The sequence below is a fragment of the Zosterops lateralis genome (assembly GCF_965231275.1).
Source record: "Zosterops lateralis genome assembly, chromosome: Z".
NCBI classification, from domain to species: Eukaryota; Metazoa; Chordata; class Aves; order Passeriformes; family Zosteropidae; genus Zosterops; species Zosterops lateralis.
This window is the reverse complement of record NC_139800.1, coordinates 44,443,263-44,464,531: the sequence shown is the minus strand read 5'-3', so window position 1 is coordinate 44,464,531 and position 21,269 is coordinate 44,443,263. Positions and strand designations below refer to the sequence as shown.

General features: G+C 45.1%; 1 protein-coding gene across 3 annotated transcripts in view; it reads right to left on the bottom strand.

Moving 5' to 3' along the window:
- The window catches only part of PSD3 (pleckstrin and Sec7 domain containing 3), a 142,198-nt gene that overhangs the window by 102,760 nt on the left and 18,169 nt on the right, over positions 1-21,269 (bottom strand). For all 3 annotated transcript variants that reach the window (XM_083882987.1, XM_083882986.1, XM_083882985.1), the window contains exons 3-4: positions 13,180-14,248; positions 11,377-11,757 (exon numbers count right to left, since the gene is read on the bottom strand). In XM_083882987.1, coding sequence (XP_083739113.1) covers positions 11,377-11,757; positions 13,180-14,248 — 1,450 coding nt within the window. The remainder of the gene's footprint in view (positions 1-11,376; positions 11,758-13,179; positions 14,249-21,269) is intronic.

Genomic DNA, 21,269 nt, shown 5'->3' with positions numbered 1-21,269 from the left:
GTACAACTTATCAAGTATTTGGGAAAAACAGAAATCTAACCTGTTCAACAGGAACTAGGGATTTGCATTGGTTTGCATTTATTTCAGGATAAAGAAAATGGTGATATAACAAAAGGCAGTCAGTCTCAATGCCTAGCAGAAAATTAATACTGTAAATACAATTTCAACAACACTAATATTACTAGCCATCAGTTTTCCTAGAAAAGAAAAAAAAGCCCCTCCTGACATCATGGTTGTGGGAAATGCTCCTCAGTCCTATCTAAAACCACTACCCAATGTCTGAAATTCTCTAAATTTGGCCTATATCAAACTTGTGAAGAAAGCAAATGACAGAGTACCCTGACACAAGCCTTGAGAAACACCTTGTCCATTCAAATCTGGCACAACTCGTTCCAAATTCCCATCTCTAACAATTGACAAGAACAAGGCATACATACTCAGGTGAGCCAACACGATCTACAGAGTCTTTCATGTACAATTGCTGCTTCAAAAGCCATGCCAACTCACAGAGCCTCACCTCACTATAAATCATAGTCCTCTTTCACCACTACTCTTTATTAAAGGTAATATTTATAGCCCTGAAAGATGGCCAAAGCTGACAAGAAACATCTGTACCCTGCTGGCAACCAGTGCACTACAAAAGTCAATGTTACCGCAAACGACCACAAGTTCAGAAAGAAAGGAAGTGCCAGCATCTGCCACTTAGTGAAATTAACAATACAGTAGCTCCCAGCTTCTGCTTTGCCTCTCAGCCATGGCTAGGATGGGAAGGAGGAACACCTAGCAAGAGGGAGGATGTGCTCTTTCCCCTGCTTGCCAAAACTAGTCAACAGGGCTCCATAAGAAATCCTATCTTCCAGCTTCTCCAATTTAAAGCTTCATCCTGACTGAGGGTGCCCATACATACATCAAAGAATAAAGGATGCTTCCTTCTGTTATTCCTGTAGTTAATTCTGACAGTTGATTAGTTTATTACTTAGTACAAAGTGGGGCTAAGTAAAAACTTTTTGTACCTGGTACAAAAAGTAAGTACTAGTGAGTACTTTTTGTACTTCATACAAAAGTACAACCTACAAAAAGGCTGTCAAATCAGTACAGGTTGTCTGTAACATAAGCCTCTTGTTCAGGGAAAATGGCAAATTCTTAGCACTAAAGTGAGACTTCAGTTCTCAACTGGCTTTAGGTGGCTTGAAGACAGTGCTCCTATCACTGAGGGCTTAGGAAATGCAGATGCCCTGTGCATGGCTACCATGCCAGCTGCCTTCAGGGATATTTTAGCAGGATCCAAGTGCTGTTACTCAGGGAAAAGGCTCACATCTCTTCTTACTTTCAACACTTTCCAGGTGCATATTTTTCCCTCCATGCCTCTGTTTACTAATCTGCTGAACTCAGTAATACTTGCCTCCCTCTGTAAAGTGCTTATAATGAATTTTAAAAAAGAGCTATGAGCAACCAAGGCTGAAAATAGGTCTCTCTTCTGCAGTCTAGTTTCTACACATAAAGAATCCACAGCAGCATTACCATCAAAACAGTGCCAAGAAAGAGCTCTGTGATACAGAGCAAAGCTGGACATGGATTTCTCATGCAACTTTACTCTTTATCACATAAAAATGAGAAACCTCTACTGGAAAACACAAACCAAAAAATGTAATAGATTATATTGCCCCTAATCCTAGATTCAAGGCCAAAAGTGCTTGTAATGATACTACTAGTAATTGCCTGTCCAGGAATGGCTGGTGATTTTTATCCAGAGACACTTACATTAATCTGCTATCAGAAAACACAGAAAAGAGAAGCTACAAAAAAACTCCAGACCTCTCCAGTGTCACAGTACACAAACTGTGGCCAGAAACCAGGTCTACAGACCTTGTTATTTCTGTCCCCAGCAATGCACTCCTAATGCATCCTTTCTCCTGTCAAAGCATCCCCAGATCCACATGGAATGCACAGAGGCTGTGACCACTATATCCAGCAGAAATTACAAGAATTCTATAAGCAGCTGCTGTGGTAAATGCAATACCTTCTAACAGCAGCAGACACCTCTCCAAGCTCACGGATAAAACATGTAAGCTGAAGACAGTAAGCTCTGTCAGGCTTTCTGACTTTCCTACATTACACCATAACTGCTAGGGATTTTATACTGTTTCCTTCACTTATTCCATAATAGACTAGTTCTACAGCAATTCAGCTCCCAATGTCAAGCTATCACAATCTTGTCATGATCAGCACTTAGCATGCTTGATCTGTTTAAGAATATTCTAGATTCACTTATTGCCCCGTCTCCCATTCCAGCTACCACCAAAACTGAAACTGTACACAGCAATGTTTGATTGAAGAACAGCTGCAATTTCTAGAAAAAATACACCAAGGCCAGTAATATAATGGTAATAATACAGGCACCTCGTATCTCAGTGGTCCAACCTCCTAGCCAACTAGGCTGCAAGAGGAAACCTCAGCCTGAATGTGAGTTTATGATGCCTTAAACTTTGGTATGCTCTTCATTTTGTAGCAAATCCATGGAAACAAGATTCTCTGATTAGTTCCAGGGAAGAAATACATACTAGCATTTTCCTTTATGGAGTAAAAGCATGGAGCAATTGGCCCAGCTGCTAACAATGAAGTGATGTTCAGAGCTGACACCGAGTGGCAGGGTGACAACTCAGCCTAAGTGCTGTCCTCATCACAGCCATTTCAGCGATCCCAGCTTGACACTGTCTTTCACTGCTACCAGACTGATGCACAGCATATACTCTGTAGCACATGGACTCCCCTGGATGCCTATGTTCCTTCCCCAAGGAGCACTACCTCGTCTGGCATACACGTCTGGAGGGAGTGCACTGGTTGCACCAGTTGCAGGGGAGTTTGGATTAATACAGGGCTGGAACCTTCACAAGACTTTCTGAAAAGAGAGGAGGAGGGAACAGGAGGAAAACCAACCTTTTCTCTCAAATAAACGTGCATGCCTTTAACATCAGCTTTACTCCAAGGCAGGCTGTGTCAGGCATTTGCCAGCAAAACCAATCAGAGCAAAATGCAGCAATAATTAAAAGTAAGGAAGGGTGGAGAGACATTCTGGCATGCTGAAGCTGGGGCCAAAACCAACATTCTTTTCAGCAGGGGCAAGGCGTCCACTGGGAAGCCACACTGAAACTGATAATCACCCACTGCAGGACAGTGCTGGCCCTGTTGTTTTAAATGCTTTCACTACGAGCCTTCTCCTGGTTCTGAAACAGAACAGCATTCCCTCCATAACCATCAACTCTGTCCATGAAAAGTGTGCTCTAATACTAGTTCAACAGCCCCTCAGATGCATGGCAGGGACAAAGCAGAAAAAGTCAGGTGCCTGCCCCCACTCCTCCACTCCATCCTCTGTGTCCTGCCCTGCGGAAATAAATCCCGGCTCTGCCACCCTTCAGAGAAATGTGGCTGTTCAGTGAATGATATCCTTTCACATTTCAGAGCAGATCAGACATAACCAGTGGCACAGTCTGAATTTTGTTTAAAAGGACCTGGAAAGCTGTGCTTTAACAGCCCAGCTCTGAAAGGAGCAGCCCTACTGAAGAAAGTGAAGAAATCCCGGCAGCAGTGGGATCTGATGACTCAGTTCCTGTAGAAATGACCCGACCACACAAACGGGCTGGGAACGGCTGTGCTGCAGCTTTGCTGCAGTTCCAAACCAGCTTCTTCAGGGCCAAAAGACAGTGAGCACAAAAGCACTTCAAGCAATGATTTACCTTGCCAGTTACCTTCAGCTCCAGGGCTCTTCCAAGATACAACTGTAGGAAGGGGAGAAAACTAATAAAAAAAATAAAAATAATGCCCTTTCCTAGCAGATGACTCAGTGTGCTATTTTCCTCCAAATGGTTTAATCTGCTTTGAAGTCCTACGTATGGATTCTCTTCAAAGACATGCTTTGAAGTAGAGCCCTCTTTGAGGACTGACACAGCTGCACTTTGCTGAAACTCAGTTCAGTGGGTGTCTCACAAGCACAGCATCAGCCAGGACATACAAAGCAACGATGATGTCTACAAGCCAGAGTAACCACTAAACAGCTATTAAAAAGTACTTCAACCTTGTCACATTACACGGAAAGGAGCAAAGTTTAAAGTAACAATCCCTGTAATCCCCTACTGGTTATCAATAAAACACATATGCAAAGTCAATTTCAGATCAAAAAATATGAAACGCATACTGCTGTTCAAAAATAGCCTCTTATTTCCTGTAATCATTTGTTTTTTTCTTTCATTAAAATAATTCCTACTGATTGTTAAAAAGGGAGCTAGCAGCTAAAGCATTCAGAAAACACTATTTCTGTAGGCTTGTATGCAGCAAATGCAATTGTCATTACAGGACCACAGCATTAGAACAAGAAGTCCCGCCACATGCAGGGACAGGATTGCAGCCCTTCCGAGAGACAGCATGTACTTTATTACACAGATATGCTGGCCTGCTGCCGCCTGAAGTACAAATGTCTTGCTAAAAATACTTCAGGTTTGATTCCATTTTGACCTCAGGCTTCATACATCGCTACGGCAAGGGTTAGTGCTTCCGAAGGGACACTAATCACATTAATGTCACCATGCCTAGAAAGTGAAAACCTGGTTCTCACCAGGGGGTATCCAAAGGCAAAGAATATTTCCCTACAATGAATATTTCCCTACAATGAGTATTTCCCTACAATGAATATTTCTGACATGCATAGACACATAGACTCTTGACACATAGACATATGGTCTCTTGAAAGCATGAGTATTGTCCCATACTCAGGATCTGATTCACCTGCCCCAATAAAAATAAAAAAAATAGACCCAACAAATGCGTTGCACACCTATGACCTTGCTCAGAAAACACTAAGCCCCCACGTTTCAGGAATCCTTAGGCTCCCCCCTCAGAGCCCACCTGCTCCACGTGTCAAGAGCCACCATCCCTGTGTTCAGCACGCACATGACCCTCCTTCTGTACAAGGATCCTGCAGGGTCCTCCAGGATAGGACCAAAACTGGAAGACAGCTGAGTACTTCCCCCCCATGCTTGGGCTTGGTTTAACTGTTGGGAGACTGGATCAGGAAGAGCATATTAACCAGGCAGCTGGTCCAGCTGGTCCTTCCTGGTAGGGAGCAAAACAGATGCATAGAAATACATGTGTTTACACCTTTCAGTTTAGGCTTTCCTGCAAATGTGCAGATGGAGCACTTGAGCACTGGCACTAGTATCACATAGGAGCTTTACACTGAAACCATGCAGCAAAATGAACCACCTGTCCTAAAAAAGAATAGTGAATAATACAAAAAAAAAAATAAAGAAAAAACAGCTACTAACCAACCCACAGCTCACCCAGCTGTGCTAGCAAGGAGTTTGCACGCTCTGTGCCCCGTTCTTCTCCATCATCACATCCAAAGACATGCATGCCTCTCTATGCCATCTTGCCAGCTGCCAGGCTCTGTCTCTATCCCAGCACACACAGAGAGGAAGAAGAGACTTAACCAGCAGTAATATGGAGGGGGGCTTGACTAGCAGCCAATCATGGCTAATGGATGAGACGGCAGGCTGCACTTCGGGAGCAGCTCAGAGCTGGCAGAGATGCTTTGGTTTTGGTGAATCAAGCCTTCCTGACCTAAACGGGTTTGACTTTAATTGAGCTGTGCCAACAGATGCCAGCTTAAAAGCTGAGCTGCCGACAGCTCTATACTGAGGCGCTTTGTGTAGCAAACTGATCAGCTGCTCCATTTTTATTTTTCTTTTCTGTCTCTGTGAGCTCCTGGATTTTTGTCTTGTTTGTTTTATTTTCAGAGGAGGCTGAGAACTGAAGAGGCGAAAAGTCAGCAGCCCTTTTTTTTCCCTAGAACAACAGTTTATTTAGGAACTAGAAGCAGCTTTACAAACTCTCACTAAACTGGTATTCCAAGCACCTCACTAGCCAGAGCAAAGGCAAACTCTGTACAGCGCATCTCCAGAGCTTTGATGAAGTGATGACACCTTCCTGGAGGGAATACCAAGGTGAACAGTGTAGCAAAACATTTTAGAAATGCCAGTGGTGTCAGAAATGTACCCCTGTGAATTGTGTCACTTCCTCTTTACCTGGATTCAACATACACCCATGCCAGCATATAGTGGTTAGCAGTGGCTCAACAACTGACAGATGCATTAGCCCATGTGCCAGCAAATGGGCTCCATGCTTGTTTGCTTGCTCACAGATGCATTTAATGCATTTGCTTTTCTAGGACAATAACCAATGCCCTCTGAATACACTTCCTTATCCTGGACATACGGCTGACAGCAAATATGAAGTACCATGTTCTGACTGACCTATGTCTCCTAAGTCCCAGTCTGCCACGAGCTGAGGCAGGCCTGAAAATGAAAAACATCCACTCAGAAAAGCAGGGATCTCAGCAGATTTGACACTAAATGAAAAAAATTCAATTGGGTCTCTAAGTGAATCTTCAAAGTGCAAAAAAATTCTACCAGACCTCTGTCAGACAGAGTAATAAAATCAATGTATAAAAGTTGCATGTTAGATTCCTAAGTATTGAGTCTTGTAACTACATTTAAAAATCAAATACAACCTTCTTTGGACAAAAATATCAGTGTGCAAACTGAAAACCAGAATTATAACTGGCATCTGAGTACTGATAAACTGGGAAGAGAATGAGAGAATCAGCCTGGATAGAGGAATCAAAACTGGATTTATCAACAAAGCTTATTGTCTTAAAGAAGGAATAAGCACAGTGCCAAGTAAGAAATTGCTGGAAATGACCTATACACCAGAAAAATATCCACCATGGGAACAAGAGGCCCCAATAATTAAAAGTAACCTGGTACCCATGGGAATTTCAGGCCACATTCTTGTGAATTTATTCTGAGAATCGCCAGACTGCTTTAGGGAGTTTGTTTGCTTCCCCTCCTGAATATATATGCAACTAAATTTGTGTTTCCATCTCCAGGAGAAAAAAAAAAATAACAGAAGTTGCAGAATTTGCTGAGCAGCAGCAGTTCTTTGAAGATGATGGCAGGTGGCAAATATTTAGCATTTTTGAGGATTAGGAGTTGCAATACAGATTTATTTTTTTTTCTCTCTGGATTTACAAAAGTCTTGGGCAATGTCCTGCCAACAAAGTTGATACTTTCCAAGACAACAGGAAAAGGCACTTATGGCAGGAAAAGAAATGCTGTACTTTTTTTGTTCGTTTTTTTTTTTGTGGGTTTTTAAAAATTTCTTATTCTGATTCTAGCCTACAAGGGGAGAGGGAACGGAAAGCCTGCTGTAAAGTATGCAGTAAAAGAAAAGACCAAAAGAAGTCCAGTCTTTAAAGTCTGGAAATACAGACATTATCACAGATATAATTTCACACTTCACATTTAGTTATGCAGATGCTTTTTCTGTGGTATACACAGAAAAGATAACTCCTTTTCCCTTCAAGTACATCTTACTGCTTTGTAAACACATCCCCTTCACCCCACTCTGACTTGGATCACCAATTTGAATCAATTTGGAAATGATTACACCTAGTCCAGGCAACACAAACTCAAGTTCAGTATCTTGGCAGCAGCTTGCAAAGTTTTCCTTACTGCGTCTGAAAGTAAGATAAATTCCCAGATAGGAAGGCTGAGCCTTGCTCGCCTTAACACAGCCCACTGGCATGGGAAGGGAGGAGCACAGCACCCGGGGCGTGGGTGTGACAATGGGGACTGCATGCCTCTGCAAGGATAAAACAAAGAGACAAGGTAACCAAACACGGCCCAAATGGAACGTCCTTACTGTCATTACAAAGCTTCATCACACTGGCAACCTGTGGCTCAGCCTATTTCATGAGGATCCCACGGTGCCCTGACACACAGCAAGGCTGTCCCTCTGCTCTGAAACCTCACACTCCACCCCTCCTCCTCCTGTTCTCTCACCCCCTCCTGTGGAAACTTAAGGCCACTTCGGCTGCAGATTTTTTATCCCCCCCCAGAGGGATAATCGCCACAGAATGACAGAATATTCTGAGCTGGAAGGCATACAAAAGGATCATCGACTCCAACTGTTAAGTGAACGGCCCACACAGGAATCAAACCCTCAACTTTGGCATGATTAACACCACGCTCTAACCAACTGAGGTTATCTCAGAGAACTGAAAGAGAATAAACTCCACCCCCAAAGCCACGAAGAGTCCCAAAGGAAGGCAAGCTGCACGCCCTTGTCCCCCAGCCATCCCTCCTCCACTGGCCAGGCACAAAGAGCACCTAAGCTACGCCAAGAAAGGACCCCTTGTAAAAGTTAGCCTGCCTGCTCTGCGGAAGACCCAGGGGCAGCTGACATCCCCCTATCCTAAGGAAGCACAGCAGGTGGCTGTCAAAGCAGGCAGGTCCATCACCAGGACTTACTGCGTTTAATCACGGCCAGCAGCTGACAGGGAGGACAGCAGGGATGAAATCTTCAGACAGCTAGGAGCTCATATGAACTCGCAGCCTGTAAGCCTCTAACAGCTTTTTTTTCCTCTTTTTCGGTTCTGAAGGCATGTGACCGGCCCTCACATACCAGAGCTGACCCCTCCCAAAGCCAGCAATTTCCTAAGAGCGGAGAAGGATGTTACCCTCCCGCTTCTTCATTGCGAGGCCAGGTTTTCTCGTCCTTATGAATCAAAACCACACTCCCTGTGTGAGGTACGCTCGGGATCCCTCCGGACAGGTGCAGAAGGGGCTATGGTGTCAGCTATCTGCTATCCAGGAGGGCTCCCCCTTTCCCAACTGGCACACGGCTTTCAATTTCCAGGGGTAGCACCGCCAGCTCTTTGCTCTCAAGTGGGCCATCCCCTTCTGCTCTGGGCCAGGAAGGACTGTTCATGTTCCACACCGCTCACCCATTAACTACTGCTGGTACTTAGAAGCGCGCTCCCTCCCCAGTCACTTTTTTTACCACCAAAATAGCGCGGCACAAGGCACTGGTGAGATTCTGGTTTCGGTTTTTGCTCCCTCGGGTTGGCTGTACGGTATCCGGGGGGGGGGGGGGTGTCTCACGCTCCCTGCAGTCCCGCACTACCCTGCTCTGCTCCCAAATCCCCCGCACCCGACATCCACCCACTTCCCTTTGCACTTGCCAGTATCCACATGCTGAGCCCCCAGAGGAACCCCCACCTCCCTGGGAGGGGCTTCTCCCGCCGCTCTCGTACACGGCGCGGGGGAGCGGGGGGCTCCTCTCCCCCTCCTGCTCCGGGAGGGCTGCACCACTGCCCAGGGCGCTCCCGCCGCTCTGCAGCGCCAGGCAGGCGCTAGGCGTGAGGAACTGCAGCCCCAAGCACAACCGCAGGTTCACAGCACCGTAGGAAACCGCAAGAAACCGTAGGAAACGAGAGGTTCAGCAGCAGGCACAGAGGTGCCACAGGCGCATCGCACGGGCAGACTCAGGTAAACCCAGGTCTCGTACTGCTTCAGGCGACACAACCGCGCGTTCAAACTCCCTGAGCCGCCAGGGCTCAGGAGGCTATTTCTGTTTCACCTGAGCATCACCAGGACACACCGCCCTGACCCCTGTAGGATAAACCTCCCGCCACCTCCGGCAGGCACACACTGCTCCTACCCACGCACTCCTGACACCGTGATTCCCCCCCGGCTCCAGCACAGTACATATAGCACTCACGACCTGTCAGTCGCCTGCCAGTCACCACACAACATACACGCCTGGTGCAATACATCACGGTACCGGAATACTGGAGGAGGAAGAGTGGTGTTAGCTGTACGATAATCGCTGGTAGGATTACTCTGTTGGGCATACTTGTGGCTAGCCATCCTGCTGTGGTGACATCTTCTACTGGCACCTACCTTAGGTGAGCCCTTGAGGCTTGTCCCTAACAAACGAGGATCACTCTTCTTTTTTGTGCTTCTTTTTTTAGTTGAGAAAAAAAGCTACTTAAACATTTACTGCTGGTTTATCAGTATGGCTGCAAATCTAAACTAAAATTAATTCCAAGTGAAATCCACATTAGGCAGGCACCTGTTGTGGCTCATCTAAGCACACCTTGTCTTTGTGATAATTTTTGTCTTGATGAGCCAATGTGGGCCTTACTTCACAGTACTTTTTAGATACTAAATGCTCCAACTAGGGGGTAACAATCAGGATCTGAATGTGCTGCTTTTTCTCCCTCGTCCAGTTTTATGTCAGTCTTTGGTTTTACTTGAAGTAAGGAGCTTCAAGTCTCAGGACTGACCTCAGTTTCTGGCTTCATACAGGTTATTGCAGATTAGCAGTCACTTATTGCCTACTGGCAGGCACTATGCATGCACAAGATTTAAACATCTTTCTTACTGTATGATTGAGGGAAAAATACTTTGAACTCGAAGGTCCCTCTCCCTGTTGTTTTAAGAGCAAACTGTACCTTAATCCGTAAAGTTAGCAAAACTACTTCTCCTCAAAGGACTTCTTTCATTTTAGCACAAAAGAAATAAAACGGATAAAAAATCTCCCATCCTTACTCCCAGAAACTAGACTAGTTCCATCTAAGGGAATAGTCTTAGAACCCTAAGATAACATCCTGTCCCTGGAGGATGAAGACCAGAGGCATCTTTGTCACTCACGATGTCCACTTTGTGGGTGAGTTGCACCCTCACCACTCTGCTTTTAACTCAACCTCCCACTTTGAACATGGCTGCCTTTCACTGCCCCACCCTCTCTTGGACAGCACACTATTACAAGAGTTTGCACATGGAGTGATTTTCTACAATTGTACAGTATTTTCCAACCACTCAGTCTAGTTTTTGCTTTTCACATCACTCTTCCTTCTAATAGGTTTTCTCACCTCCACTTTTACCTAAACAGAAATTATTAACATTTTTGCAATGCTTGCTCCTCTTTCAGTAAGTACGTGCACCAACAAAAGAAGCAGGTAACCTGTGAATGTAGTGGGAGCAAAATCTCATCCCAGCAGAAGTTAACATTCTAAACTCCCACTGGCCTCATGAGAGGAAACACTGTGCCCCGAGACACATCTTTAACATCCAGATCACAAACTGCATTTGGACAACTCATTTGTGTACACAAAGTGTTACCGCTGCTCAAGTTGCTGCCAATAAATTCAGGTAGGAACTGGAGCTGAACAAGGTTCATTTGTAACCAGTAACTAACTCCTCCAGAGACAGGTCCCAGAGATGTGATAATAACAGACAGACTTTTATCAATACATCAGCATTGCCTAATAAACCTTCATAATGTAAATTTGTACTCTTCTTATGAATGGCAGGTTTGGATGGCTCATTCCTCTCCTGCAGTCAGCCTGGGAATTAATCTCTGTAGAAAATTTGAAATGTTAAAAGAGTCAAAACTATATTCAGTGACAGTACACTGAAGTAAACAGAGATGGGGGAAAATCAGCAGGCACACAGAAAGCTCACCCACTACTTTTACCTTTCCAGATGAGGGACTTCTGTGACATCTCCTTTGAAGAGTGTTTCACTTGCATCCCTTAATCCATTGGCAATGCCTTCACCACATCCCTTCACCTCCCTGTCAGGGACATCTATCTGCCCCAAGGCTGATGTCCTATCTAAAAACTGTCCACCCTCCTTCATGCGCTGCTGGATCATGGGAGTGAGTGGCATCTCAAAGCTGAAGAAGCTATCGGGCTCTGAGTACAATGTCTCTAGCGATTCTGCACTGTAGTACAAAGATGCATTGTCTAGGATGTTTTCAAACTGTGAGCTGTACACATCGGTGGAGACGTCAGAGTGCCTCTGCCCAAGGAAATCTTCATATCCTCCTGTGGCTGCTTCCCCCTCCTCCACCGTCCTGAAAATTAACCAGAAACAGCTCATTTCAGCTTGAAGGCAATGCTTAGACTTTGGGCAACCCTTCTGACCTTCCACCTTTCTGAGCAGAAAGGTCAATGCAGTTTTATGCACTGCAGGTAAAATGCTGGTTTCTCCTTACACTACCTCTATTTATGACTGGCATGATCTCCCACTCCAGGACACAGAAAGAAACATTTTTCTGGGTAAAAGAAGAGGGCTGGGAGACAGCCTAATATTGTCTAACAGATAACATCATCTGCTTACATGCAAAGGAGGAAAGCAAAATGTGTACGATCTATCCAAATACCAGTGCCATTCTAGGGCCTGCACATGTTGGAGATGTGTATCCAGATGGAGCCTCTGCCACTGAAGGGTAATTTGTTATCTCTGCAGTCCTAGGACTGGGGTCTTCAGCAAAAAGCAAAAGGAAATAACTCCAAAATGCAAAGGGAAGCACATGCAATTAAAAATACAGAGCCTGAGGAGATTTGAAGGGAGAAAACTCAGCCTGGTTGCTAATGCAAGAAAAGGTATACCATCCCTCTGAAGAGTTTTCTTCTCTGCTGCACCAAATACTCCTCAACATGCCAGAGGTTAGGATAGCCAGCCCAAGTAATCCCATGCACTAGCCAAAGCAAAACACCACAGATCCAGAAGTGCAGAGTGTCCCTTGTAGGGATCTTGTGTCAGCAGCAAACACCTCTCCAGGTCAAAGAGGGCATGGTTTGCTCAGATCACACCAGTGGAACCCTTTGTTTTGTCAGAGATGTGCATCAGGAAAGAAACACAAGGACATCAGAATGCAAAGCAAATCAGGATGCAAATGCATATTGCCATTCTTGCAATATCTACTGCTAAAATTATATAAATAGATGGATGGATGGATGGATGGATGGATGGATGGATGGATGGATAGATAGATAGATAATATAGAAAGTACATATTGTAGCATTTATCCTCCTATGATCTATATGGCCCTGGATAAAATGTCTTTCCTCTTACGATCTTCATGGCCCTGGATAATCCAACCTTTAAAAGGTTCTCACACTGTTCTTGCACAAACTCTGAATGAAACCAGAAAATCTGGATGGCTAGGCCTGCATGCCAATTGTGTTTAATTACATGACATGTCCAGATCCCAGCTACACCTGTACAGATGCTTCATCACACAGACATCACTGTGCAAACAGCAAGATTTCTGATCTTTATGTTTCAAAACCTGAGATGGACAGCAAACTTCAGTATGATGGTGTGGAGTGGCTTCAGTACCAACTTCACATACTAGCCAACCACCAGCTATCAACTACTACTGTAAACACCACACCACAGGCAGCAAGCTCCTAAACAGGTAGGCACAAGCCACATACCTAGACAAGAGAACCCTTGCCTGACCCCTGCTCCCCTCTTAGGACCAGCTCACCTGCCCTCGCATCTTGCAAGCACAGCCATCTCCTCCTCACCACAGTTCTTCCTGTCCTTCACAGAAACGTCATCCTTCCTGCTTTCATCAAGCAGTGCTGGAGGAGAGGCTCCAGAAGCAGAGGGTCCCTGCCTTGGGTCTTCACAGACATCACTCCATGCACTGTCTGGCAAGGCAAGCAAGCCTGGGGAGACCATTGGTGACGCAGGGTGGCTGGATGTTTTGGGGAATGCCTTCCTCTCAACAGACATAGAGTCCAACAGTGAGTGCTTCTTTCTTCTCTGCTCCTCAGCTTTTTGCAGCCTTAAGATCTCCACACCTTGAAATTCTACATGTTTACTCACAGCTGCCTCTTTAGCAAGCCTTCTCTCAGGACCTGTTTGCATTTTGCCTTGACTGTACTCTGAAAACTCCTCAAAACGTGTGCCCCTCTCCACACTGCTGACTGCTTCCAGGTTTGTCACAGATGGCTTGTGACAGCTTGGTTCCTGAGCTGTGTGGACCTCCTCTGCTTTATTACTTATGGCTTGTGAAAATTTGGACTGCTTTTCTCCAGCCCATATTGAAGCCAGATCTTTCTCTATGATCAAATGCTTTTTTTCCTCAGCTGTTCGTTCAGATGGAAGAAGCATGTCGGAGAGTTTTTCTTGGCCTGCTGGAACTGGTTCTCTGGCTGCCTGCACATTTTGGCTGCCAGTAACACTCTTTTCTTCCATTTGTGTCTCTGAATCTAGAGAAGTATTTGCTCTTTCTTGCACCTTTATTGCTTCTAACTGTCGAGAGATTTTCATCATCTCTGGCAGATTACCTGCAGGTTGCAAACCTTCTTCTGAGGTGTGAAGCTGCACTGCCCCTGCATCAGGCCTCACATTATCTGCAGGAGCTGTGCACTGAAGAACAGGCCTGATGCAGTGGTGACTGTCCTGTCTTTCCGGACTGCGCGTTACAGGCTCGGCCTGGCACATGGATGGAGCCGTTGGGGCTTGTGTGCTTGACTCTACAGTGCCATACTCTGGAAATTCATTGATGATGGTATGAGGAGGCAAACTGCTGCTTCCACGGCCACTACCTGCAAAGAAAAAAGAGACCCTGGATATATCCACCACATGCACAAAGCAAAAAGCCCAGTCTCCCTCGTCAGCCCACTCCTAACAGAGTAAATGCTCTCCTCTGCAGAGAGAATACTCTTCAGTTTAACCCACTTCTGCACACTCTCACACTGCAGTAATCCAGAGCTGGTCCTATTATATAGGAGTTTTTGGGCAGCCCTACTTTGGGAGTGAGCACCACAGAGGAAATAATGCCAGAAATGTCTGATTCAGGAAAGGTCCCAGTGCCACATGCACATTCTGAGGCCACAGGCCAAGCACATAGGCCTAAGAAGGCAGAGATTCAGATGTCTGACAGCCATCCACAGCATGCACCACCACACGTGTTATTTTACTTAAAAAAGACACCACACATGATGGTTTTAAGTTTTTAGGTAATCTGCACTTGTAAAGGTGAAACACTGGGAAGATAATCAGCCACACCCCTTATGTTCTACAGCCTTGACAAAACTAATTAGCTAAATTACAAAGCAATTAATAAGCAATTCAACTTTCTGCCAGCACTACCTTCTTCCTTTAACAACTCAGGCAGCTGAAGGACATGTTGCAATGATGGGCATACCAAGCAATTCACATTTTCTACTGCAGCAAGTACACTGCTGTAGAAAAACCGTGCTACCCCTCTCTTCTTTGTGCTGCTTTTCCAACTGATGTAAACGAAGCAGGAGCAAAAATGGGTGGTCTCATTTTCCAAGCGCCAAGCACCCACTGGCTCCCATTGTTGTGAGGTAACAGAGAACCATCTGTCTGGAGGGAGCTCAGGGATCACATAATGACAGATTATTGGCCACCTTATATCACAGCCCAAGGAGGAACTGAGCTTTTAGGGGGAAAAAACCCAAAACAACAAAAAAGCCAACCATCATCAGCTGCATTTGTCTCACTCCTTAAGAAAAAAAAAAAAAAAAAAACAACTAAACTGGCCAGGAGTATAGAAGTGTTTAAAATCAAACTTCAGGATGGCAAGACCTGAACAGCTACTCAGAAAATCATCAGGGGTGACAGCTCTGAAACCAGACAGCAACTTGCATTTGAATGGTTTGGTCCCAAGGTGCATCTCTAGGTGTTGCATTGCAAACAGATCCCCAGCTCTGCTCCGAGCAGGCTGACCACGGTCTGTTTCTGAGGAGGAAGCCATGTAGCTGTGGTTAATAATAGGCTGAGTTCAAGATGAAAGAGAGGATAATCTAACACAAGTTCAGAACTGCATTAATATGGTTACCTATGTGCCAGTGGCTTGTTAAGCAGAAGCTTACACCTGCTAGTATATCCCAGTATATCTACCCATAGGGTAATTACCACACACTGGGCATGGTGCAGGATCAAACCAACAGTCTTGGACCCTGCCAAGCCTCTGAATCTTTCCCAGTGGGTTCTCCAAATGCCTCCATGCCATTGACTTAATCACTATATAATAAAAAATAAACTTCATCCAGACGACTTTGGTTGCTGTTCAGGACAGTGACTAGACAAATCAGGAACCTTTTCTCTGCTGCAAGGTCCCAGGGAGCTGTAAAGGACCAAGGATGCCCTGTCCACAATTGCATCACCAGCCCATCTTCATGGCAAGTTTTCCAACACACAGCTGGGGGTGCACCCACAGTGCTTTTCCTAAGTGTCTGAAGCAGCAGACAAACAGTCACCTTTGCACACAACTCAGCCACACAGTGATGCTGTATGGTTACAAGGTCCCTACACCTGCACTGGAACAACCCCAAGCAAGCAACCCCAAGCTGCCTTCTCATCCCACAACCCTGGTCTTCTCTAGCGCAGAAGCTTTAGTGCTGCTCTCTCAGCGTGGTTTAGAGGTGGGATTTCTTAAGAGAGGACTGACAGGGAGCCTGTCACTATAGATGATAATGTAAACCCTTCTTGGACACATCCACCCACAGCAATGCTCAATATGTGCCCTCAGCACTGTGGCACAACACTTGGCCAGGCCACCTGGGCCACACTCTCTGGCTGCAGTGCCTGAAGAAAGGCAATACACAGTGCCCCAAGAACTGGGATCCCCCGTGCCTCACTCCAACCCACACATCCCGCCTTGTTGGAAGGAAGCCCGGAGTGTCAGCCCCAGCCTCCTGTGGGGCTGGGAGGCAGCCAATGTGCTCCGGAGGCCAAGCCCTAACAAGGCACCGCATACAAATCCTGCCAAGGGGCCAGACTCGTCTCTGCTAATTGCTATCTTAGCTTCTGAACCAACACGAGGGAAACAGAGGGGGCCTTATTTCTCATGGTGAACGCTAAATGCTCTGCTGCGTGTCCCCATCTGCCTCGGACAGCCACTGCTGATGGTGGAAAGAAATCCTGAGCCAGTTTCTGATTTACTTCTCCTGAACCTCATACTCTGGCAAGCCCATCAGACTCCTGAAGAGGTATACATACATACACAGGACATATTCACACATGCAGGCAGAGAGCAATGTCCAAGGAGAGGGAGAGTGCTTACAAGTACTCCCCTCTTCCACACCTGCAAGCTGTGTTCCATCTGGGCAAGAGAGTAGTGGTATCACAGCAGAAATATAAGGCCTTTCCTAAAGTGAGATGTCAGCAGCCTCCTCTGGATGGGCTGCTGCTGCCACTCCTGTAATACAAGTCAGTGGGATTCCTGCCTTCATGCATGCAGGAATATTGCCTAATTCTCTGTCTGACTGAAAAAAAGAATTCATATATGACATCAAAGCAGTGTTCGCTGCCATTATGTTAGGTACCACCATGCACATGACTGCCAAGGTCTCTATTTTGTGAGGTAAACCACAACCAGTCCACCCCCCTCTGCCAAAATTGCAAAGCCTTTCCCTTTCTTCAGAGAGCTATTTCAGGTACAAGAGCTTAGGGGAGCTTGAGCTCTTTAAGGGAAACTCCTCCCTTATTCCCATCCACCACCACAGCATCATGTCTTGCTGCAGCTACTGGCATATCCTGTCCAACCCCATCCCCCAATATGACTGCATTACAAACAAGGCTAGAAAGACAACAACAAAATTTAAGGACTGCACTGAAGATGCGCAGGGAAAAAAATACCTATCACCAAACAAACAAAGAAAGGACACACACTTTCAGGTAACACAAATTTCTACTTTGCATTGAAGGTGGCTTCTTTCAACAAATTAAAAAAAAAAAAAAAAGGAAGGAAAAAAAGAAAGAAATGGATAGAGAAAAAGCTAAAATAGAAAGGGGGTGAGTGACTAGAAAACTGAGACTGGGCAGATATAACCTAACAGCATTTGGCAGCCTTTCTGATGATTAGACGCTGAAAGAATTAATGACTTATATCAGGCATAGATATGATATTTCATAGGTAAATAACCATTCCATGTCAAACAAACTTGTCTACAGCATAATAAAAGGAAATTCTAGGAAGCAAAACACAAGTTAAAAGCATAGACAGACATTTTGTTTACAGGTACATTTAAAAAAAGAATGGTGTGAGTGTCTCTCTCTATACAGTATATATATATATATATATATATCATATAGCTCGAGAAATGAGATATATTTGCTTGAACAGTCTCCTTACTCACAGAGGTTACTGTAGCTCCAGCAGTTACCCATTGGTCAAAGAAATAAAATGCACAGATCATCAGTTTATCTATAGCGATACCAGCTAATTCAATTGCTGCTGTTCTAGTCAACTGGAATCAAAATAGTTTCAAATTTCCTGGCAGCTGCTGCCCTGCACTGCACACAATGATGTAAATGGATGCTTTCTGAGTATTATGAAACTGATGGGGGAACTGCAGTCTCAGTCAGTCTATCGCAGCTAAGGAGTCCACCTTGGCAGCTTGCAGGGGGGAAAAAAAATTTCCTCCAGCAAGGCTGCCTGACAGCATGCCAGGGATACGTCTGTGCTTAGCTGCCGTTTTTGTAACTGCGTCTGTAAGGGGAGAATCAGACAGAATGGCGATGCTGAGAGTCATGTGCTGGTCTCGGAATGCAGGATGCTTTATGGCATTTCGGCATTAGTGAGCTGGAAGCATTCACTAAGCAGCTCAGTCATCCTGCATTTTATGTCTCTGCAGCTCCTTGCGCCAATCACAAGTAGCACGTGGGTGAGCTTGCATGCAGCATCATATCAGTTACGCTTTCCTGGTATTTCTTGCCACTATTTGTAAAAGGCAAATTAGGACAAGTAAAAAAAAATGTATGCATTAAGATGAAACAAATCTCTAGGTGACAGAATTTAATGATCAAATCACAGGATTTATGGTATTATATCACTACTGCAGCCTGTCAAAGAGGATGGTTACACACATCTGTAGCTCCTCCTGCCCTGCATCATGTTACAACTTCTATGGTCACTAAAAATATTCTAATTGATAAAGCAGCCTGCTCCTGCTGAGATGGAGCAGCAGTCCCCTGTAGAAGGGAGGGATGCTGCACAGCCTCTGGCAGCCTTGTGCAGCAGCCCTTTTTCCAAATGATGTCATTCTCCCTGCTGCGATAGGTCCTGCCTAGCTGGCGTAGCCAGAGCCAGAGGATTAACATAATGCAAACACGGGGCTTTTGTAACTGGACTGCAAACATCCACACCAGACTCGGCGCAGGATTTTCTGCAGCTTGCAGGCACTCCAGGCTTTTGGGAAGTTTGCTTGCTCCAAGAAGGAGAAGTGGAGCTGGGTCTTCATCCCGTCAAAAGTTCCCGTCAAAAGTGGCATTATGTAAAAACAACAAGTTGGTGGAAATGGGGAAGCTGAGTGAAAGTGAAACAGGGGGAAGAGGTTGGGGAGAGTTGCCTAGAAATAAATCCTAGTGAAATGCCTCTGTGCCTTAGCAAACGTGCAGGGAAGGTAGAGGGGAATAGATGGCAGGGCCCTTGCAGAAAAATTGACTGTCTTGGCTGAGATCCGTCACCCCAAAAAGAAACGACCAGAGGGACTCCCTGCTGTGGTCATTGCGAAGTTTGGCACAGAGCCCAAAAGCATGCACAGGCGGCATGCTCTTTGCAGTCACTATGCTTGAACAGCCAGACAGTGGTGTGACAGCCAGTGCTCAGGGTTGCCCAGAAATTAAACTAATTTGTTCAGGGGAAAAAAAAATAACCCCCCTGCAAGTATACAGGGGCACTGTGTTGCTCAGGAAACTGTACACCCACAGCTTGCTGCGCACTGGAAGAGATTCTCAAAAACGTACTGCTCACCACTGCTCTTGCATAGTTCCCTAAATTCTGGGAGGTTTTTGGCTATCAGAGGCTGTGCTAGATGAAACTTCAGTCTGCCATAGGACAACCATGCCCATGGTAAATCTGTCACGAATCTCTCTGCTTGCCAAGTTCCAGTGCTGGAGGTAGTGATGTGATGATGCCAAGTTGTCACTGGTTTGGAAAACAGACTGAGAAAAGCCACTAGGATAAGAATGCTGTGCATTTAGAAAGCACTGACCATTTAGAAAGCATGTAAAATAGATGCCTCTTTGTGCCTCTGAGAGTTTGTGTGGATTTTTTTTTTACAACTGCATAAGTTCTAACCCTCTTCCTGATGGAAAGCTTTATGCAAGCAATGCTGTGACTTGGTTGCGCATTTTCCCCAGTGGTAAACAGGGTTTGGGACAGCTTGCATAACCCCAACTGCACTGAATTAAGTGTCCTCCAAAGACCCCCCCATATCTTTGCTCTGGTTGCAAGGATGACACCTTGCCACAGTCACTCACAGGCCTACAGCAAGCTCAAAAAAGGACAAAGTCCAAAACTAACATGCACACGTGCTGAGAGGATTTAGTGTGAGGGATTATCCACTACAAATTGCTGTATGGGCCACAGATGGTCAGTGAGATAGCTCAGTCCCAAGAGTCATTACCCTGGAAAGCAAAATGGTAGAGTGGAACAGCTGCTAGCATGAGCAGGAACAGGAGGGAATACAAAGGGAGTATTTGGGCTCTTTATCCTGACATAAAAGTGCAAGTGAGTCTTAGAATATTTAATGCACTTTTCTTCTTTGAAGTCCCACACTCTGGATTGATATGGCTGTAAGAATCTCAGGTTTTGATTTAAGACTTATGTTTGGAGAAGTCTGAAACCCAAAATGTAAACAACAGATCGAAAAAGAAAATGAAATTTTCTTTTCTGCTGCTGTGATTTAGAAAGGAAGCAGGTAACAGGTGATTTTCTAAGTGTAGATACACACAGTAATTAGCAAGAATTACTTTAAAGGCTCCCTAAGAGCCTTCACCTGAAGAAGAAACTTCCAAAGCAGTGACATCTCACAGCTGCTTTGACACTTTCAGCATCTACAAAGACTTTACAGCCTCTCTAAATTCACTTGTAATTAATGTTATATATTTAAAATACTGTATATTTAAAGAATCCTCTCAAAACCCTTGGAAAGTTGCTTTGAGCAAGCCAAAATGGCTTAAAAATCCCTCACTTCTAAGCACCAATCTCAGAAACTCTGGATTTTTGTAGATCCAGAAACCAGATACATTTGCAGAAAAGGATGTTCTTTACTACATTTCAGGGTTTGGGGTGAATTAATCAAGCTAAGAGTAATCTTGCTAGGCAGTTCTTAAAGCACCCCAGGAGATGGATCTCAAATTATATGTCCAGCTAAAACAAAAATAGGACACAGAGGGACATATTCATCTCCCAGGCTCCAAGTGTTTGTTGCTGAAGGTGCAGTTGGACATTGCATAGAAACTTTTCAGCAGGCTCTCACAGTGAATGAGATTCCCTTCCTCAGGAAGCTGGATAGAGTTAAATAAACAACACAGGGATCTAAGGCAGAAGGTACTTGTTAAAGCAGTGAACTGTGAACAGGAAAAATACATGCTGTACTCTGTGTTACAGTCCAATACCAGGCCAGAACTGCATTTACCCACATAATTTTATTTAAATGCCTTCTCCGTGTGTATATCAACAGCAACTTAACATGCATCATTTCCTTCAGAAAGCTTCAGAAATGAAGCAAGGCTACAGCACAATACAGGGTTTGTGCTGGTGTGCTGCAGATCTCACCAGATGATGGGGCTGAGGCCAAGGAGAGGAGG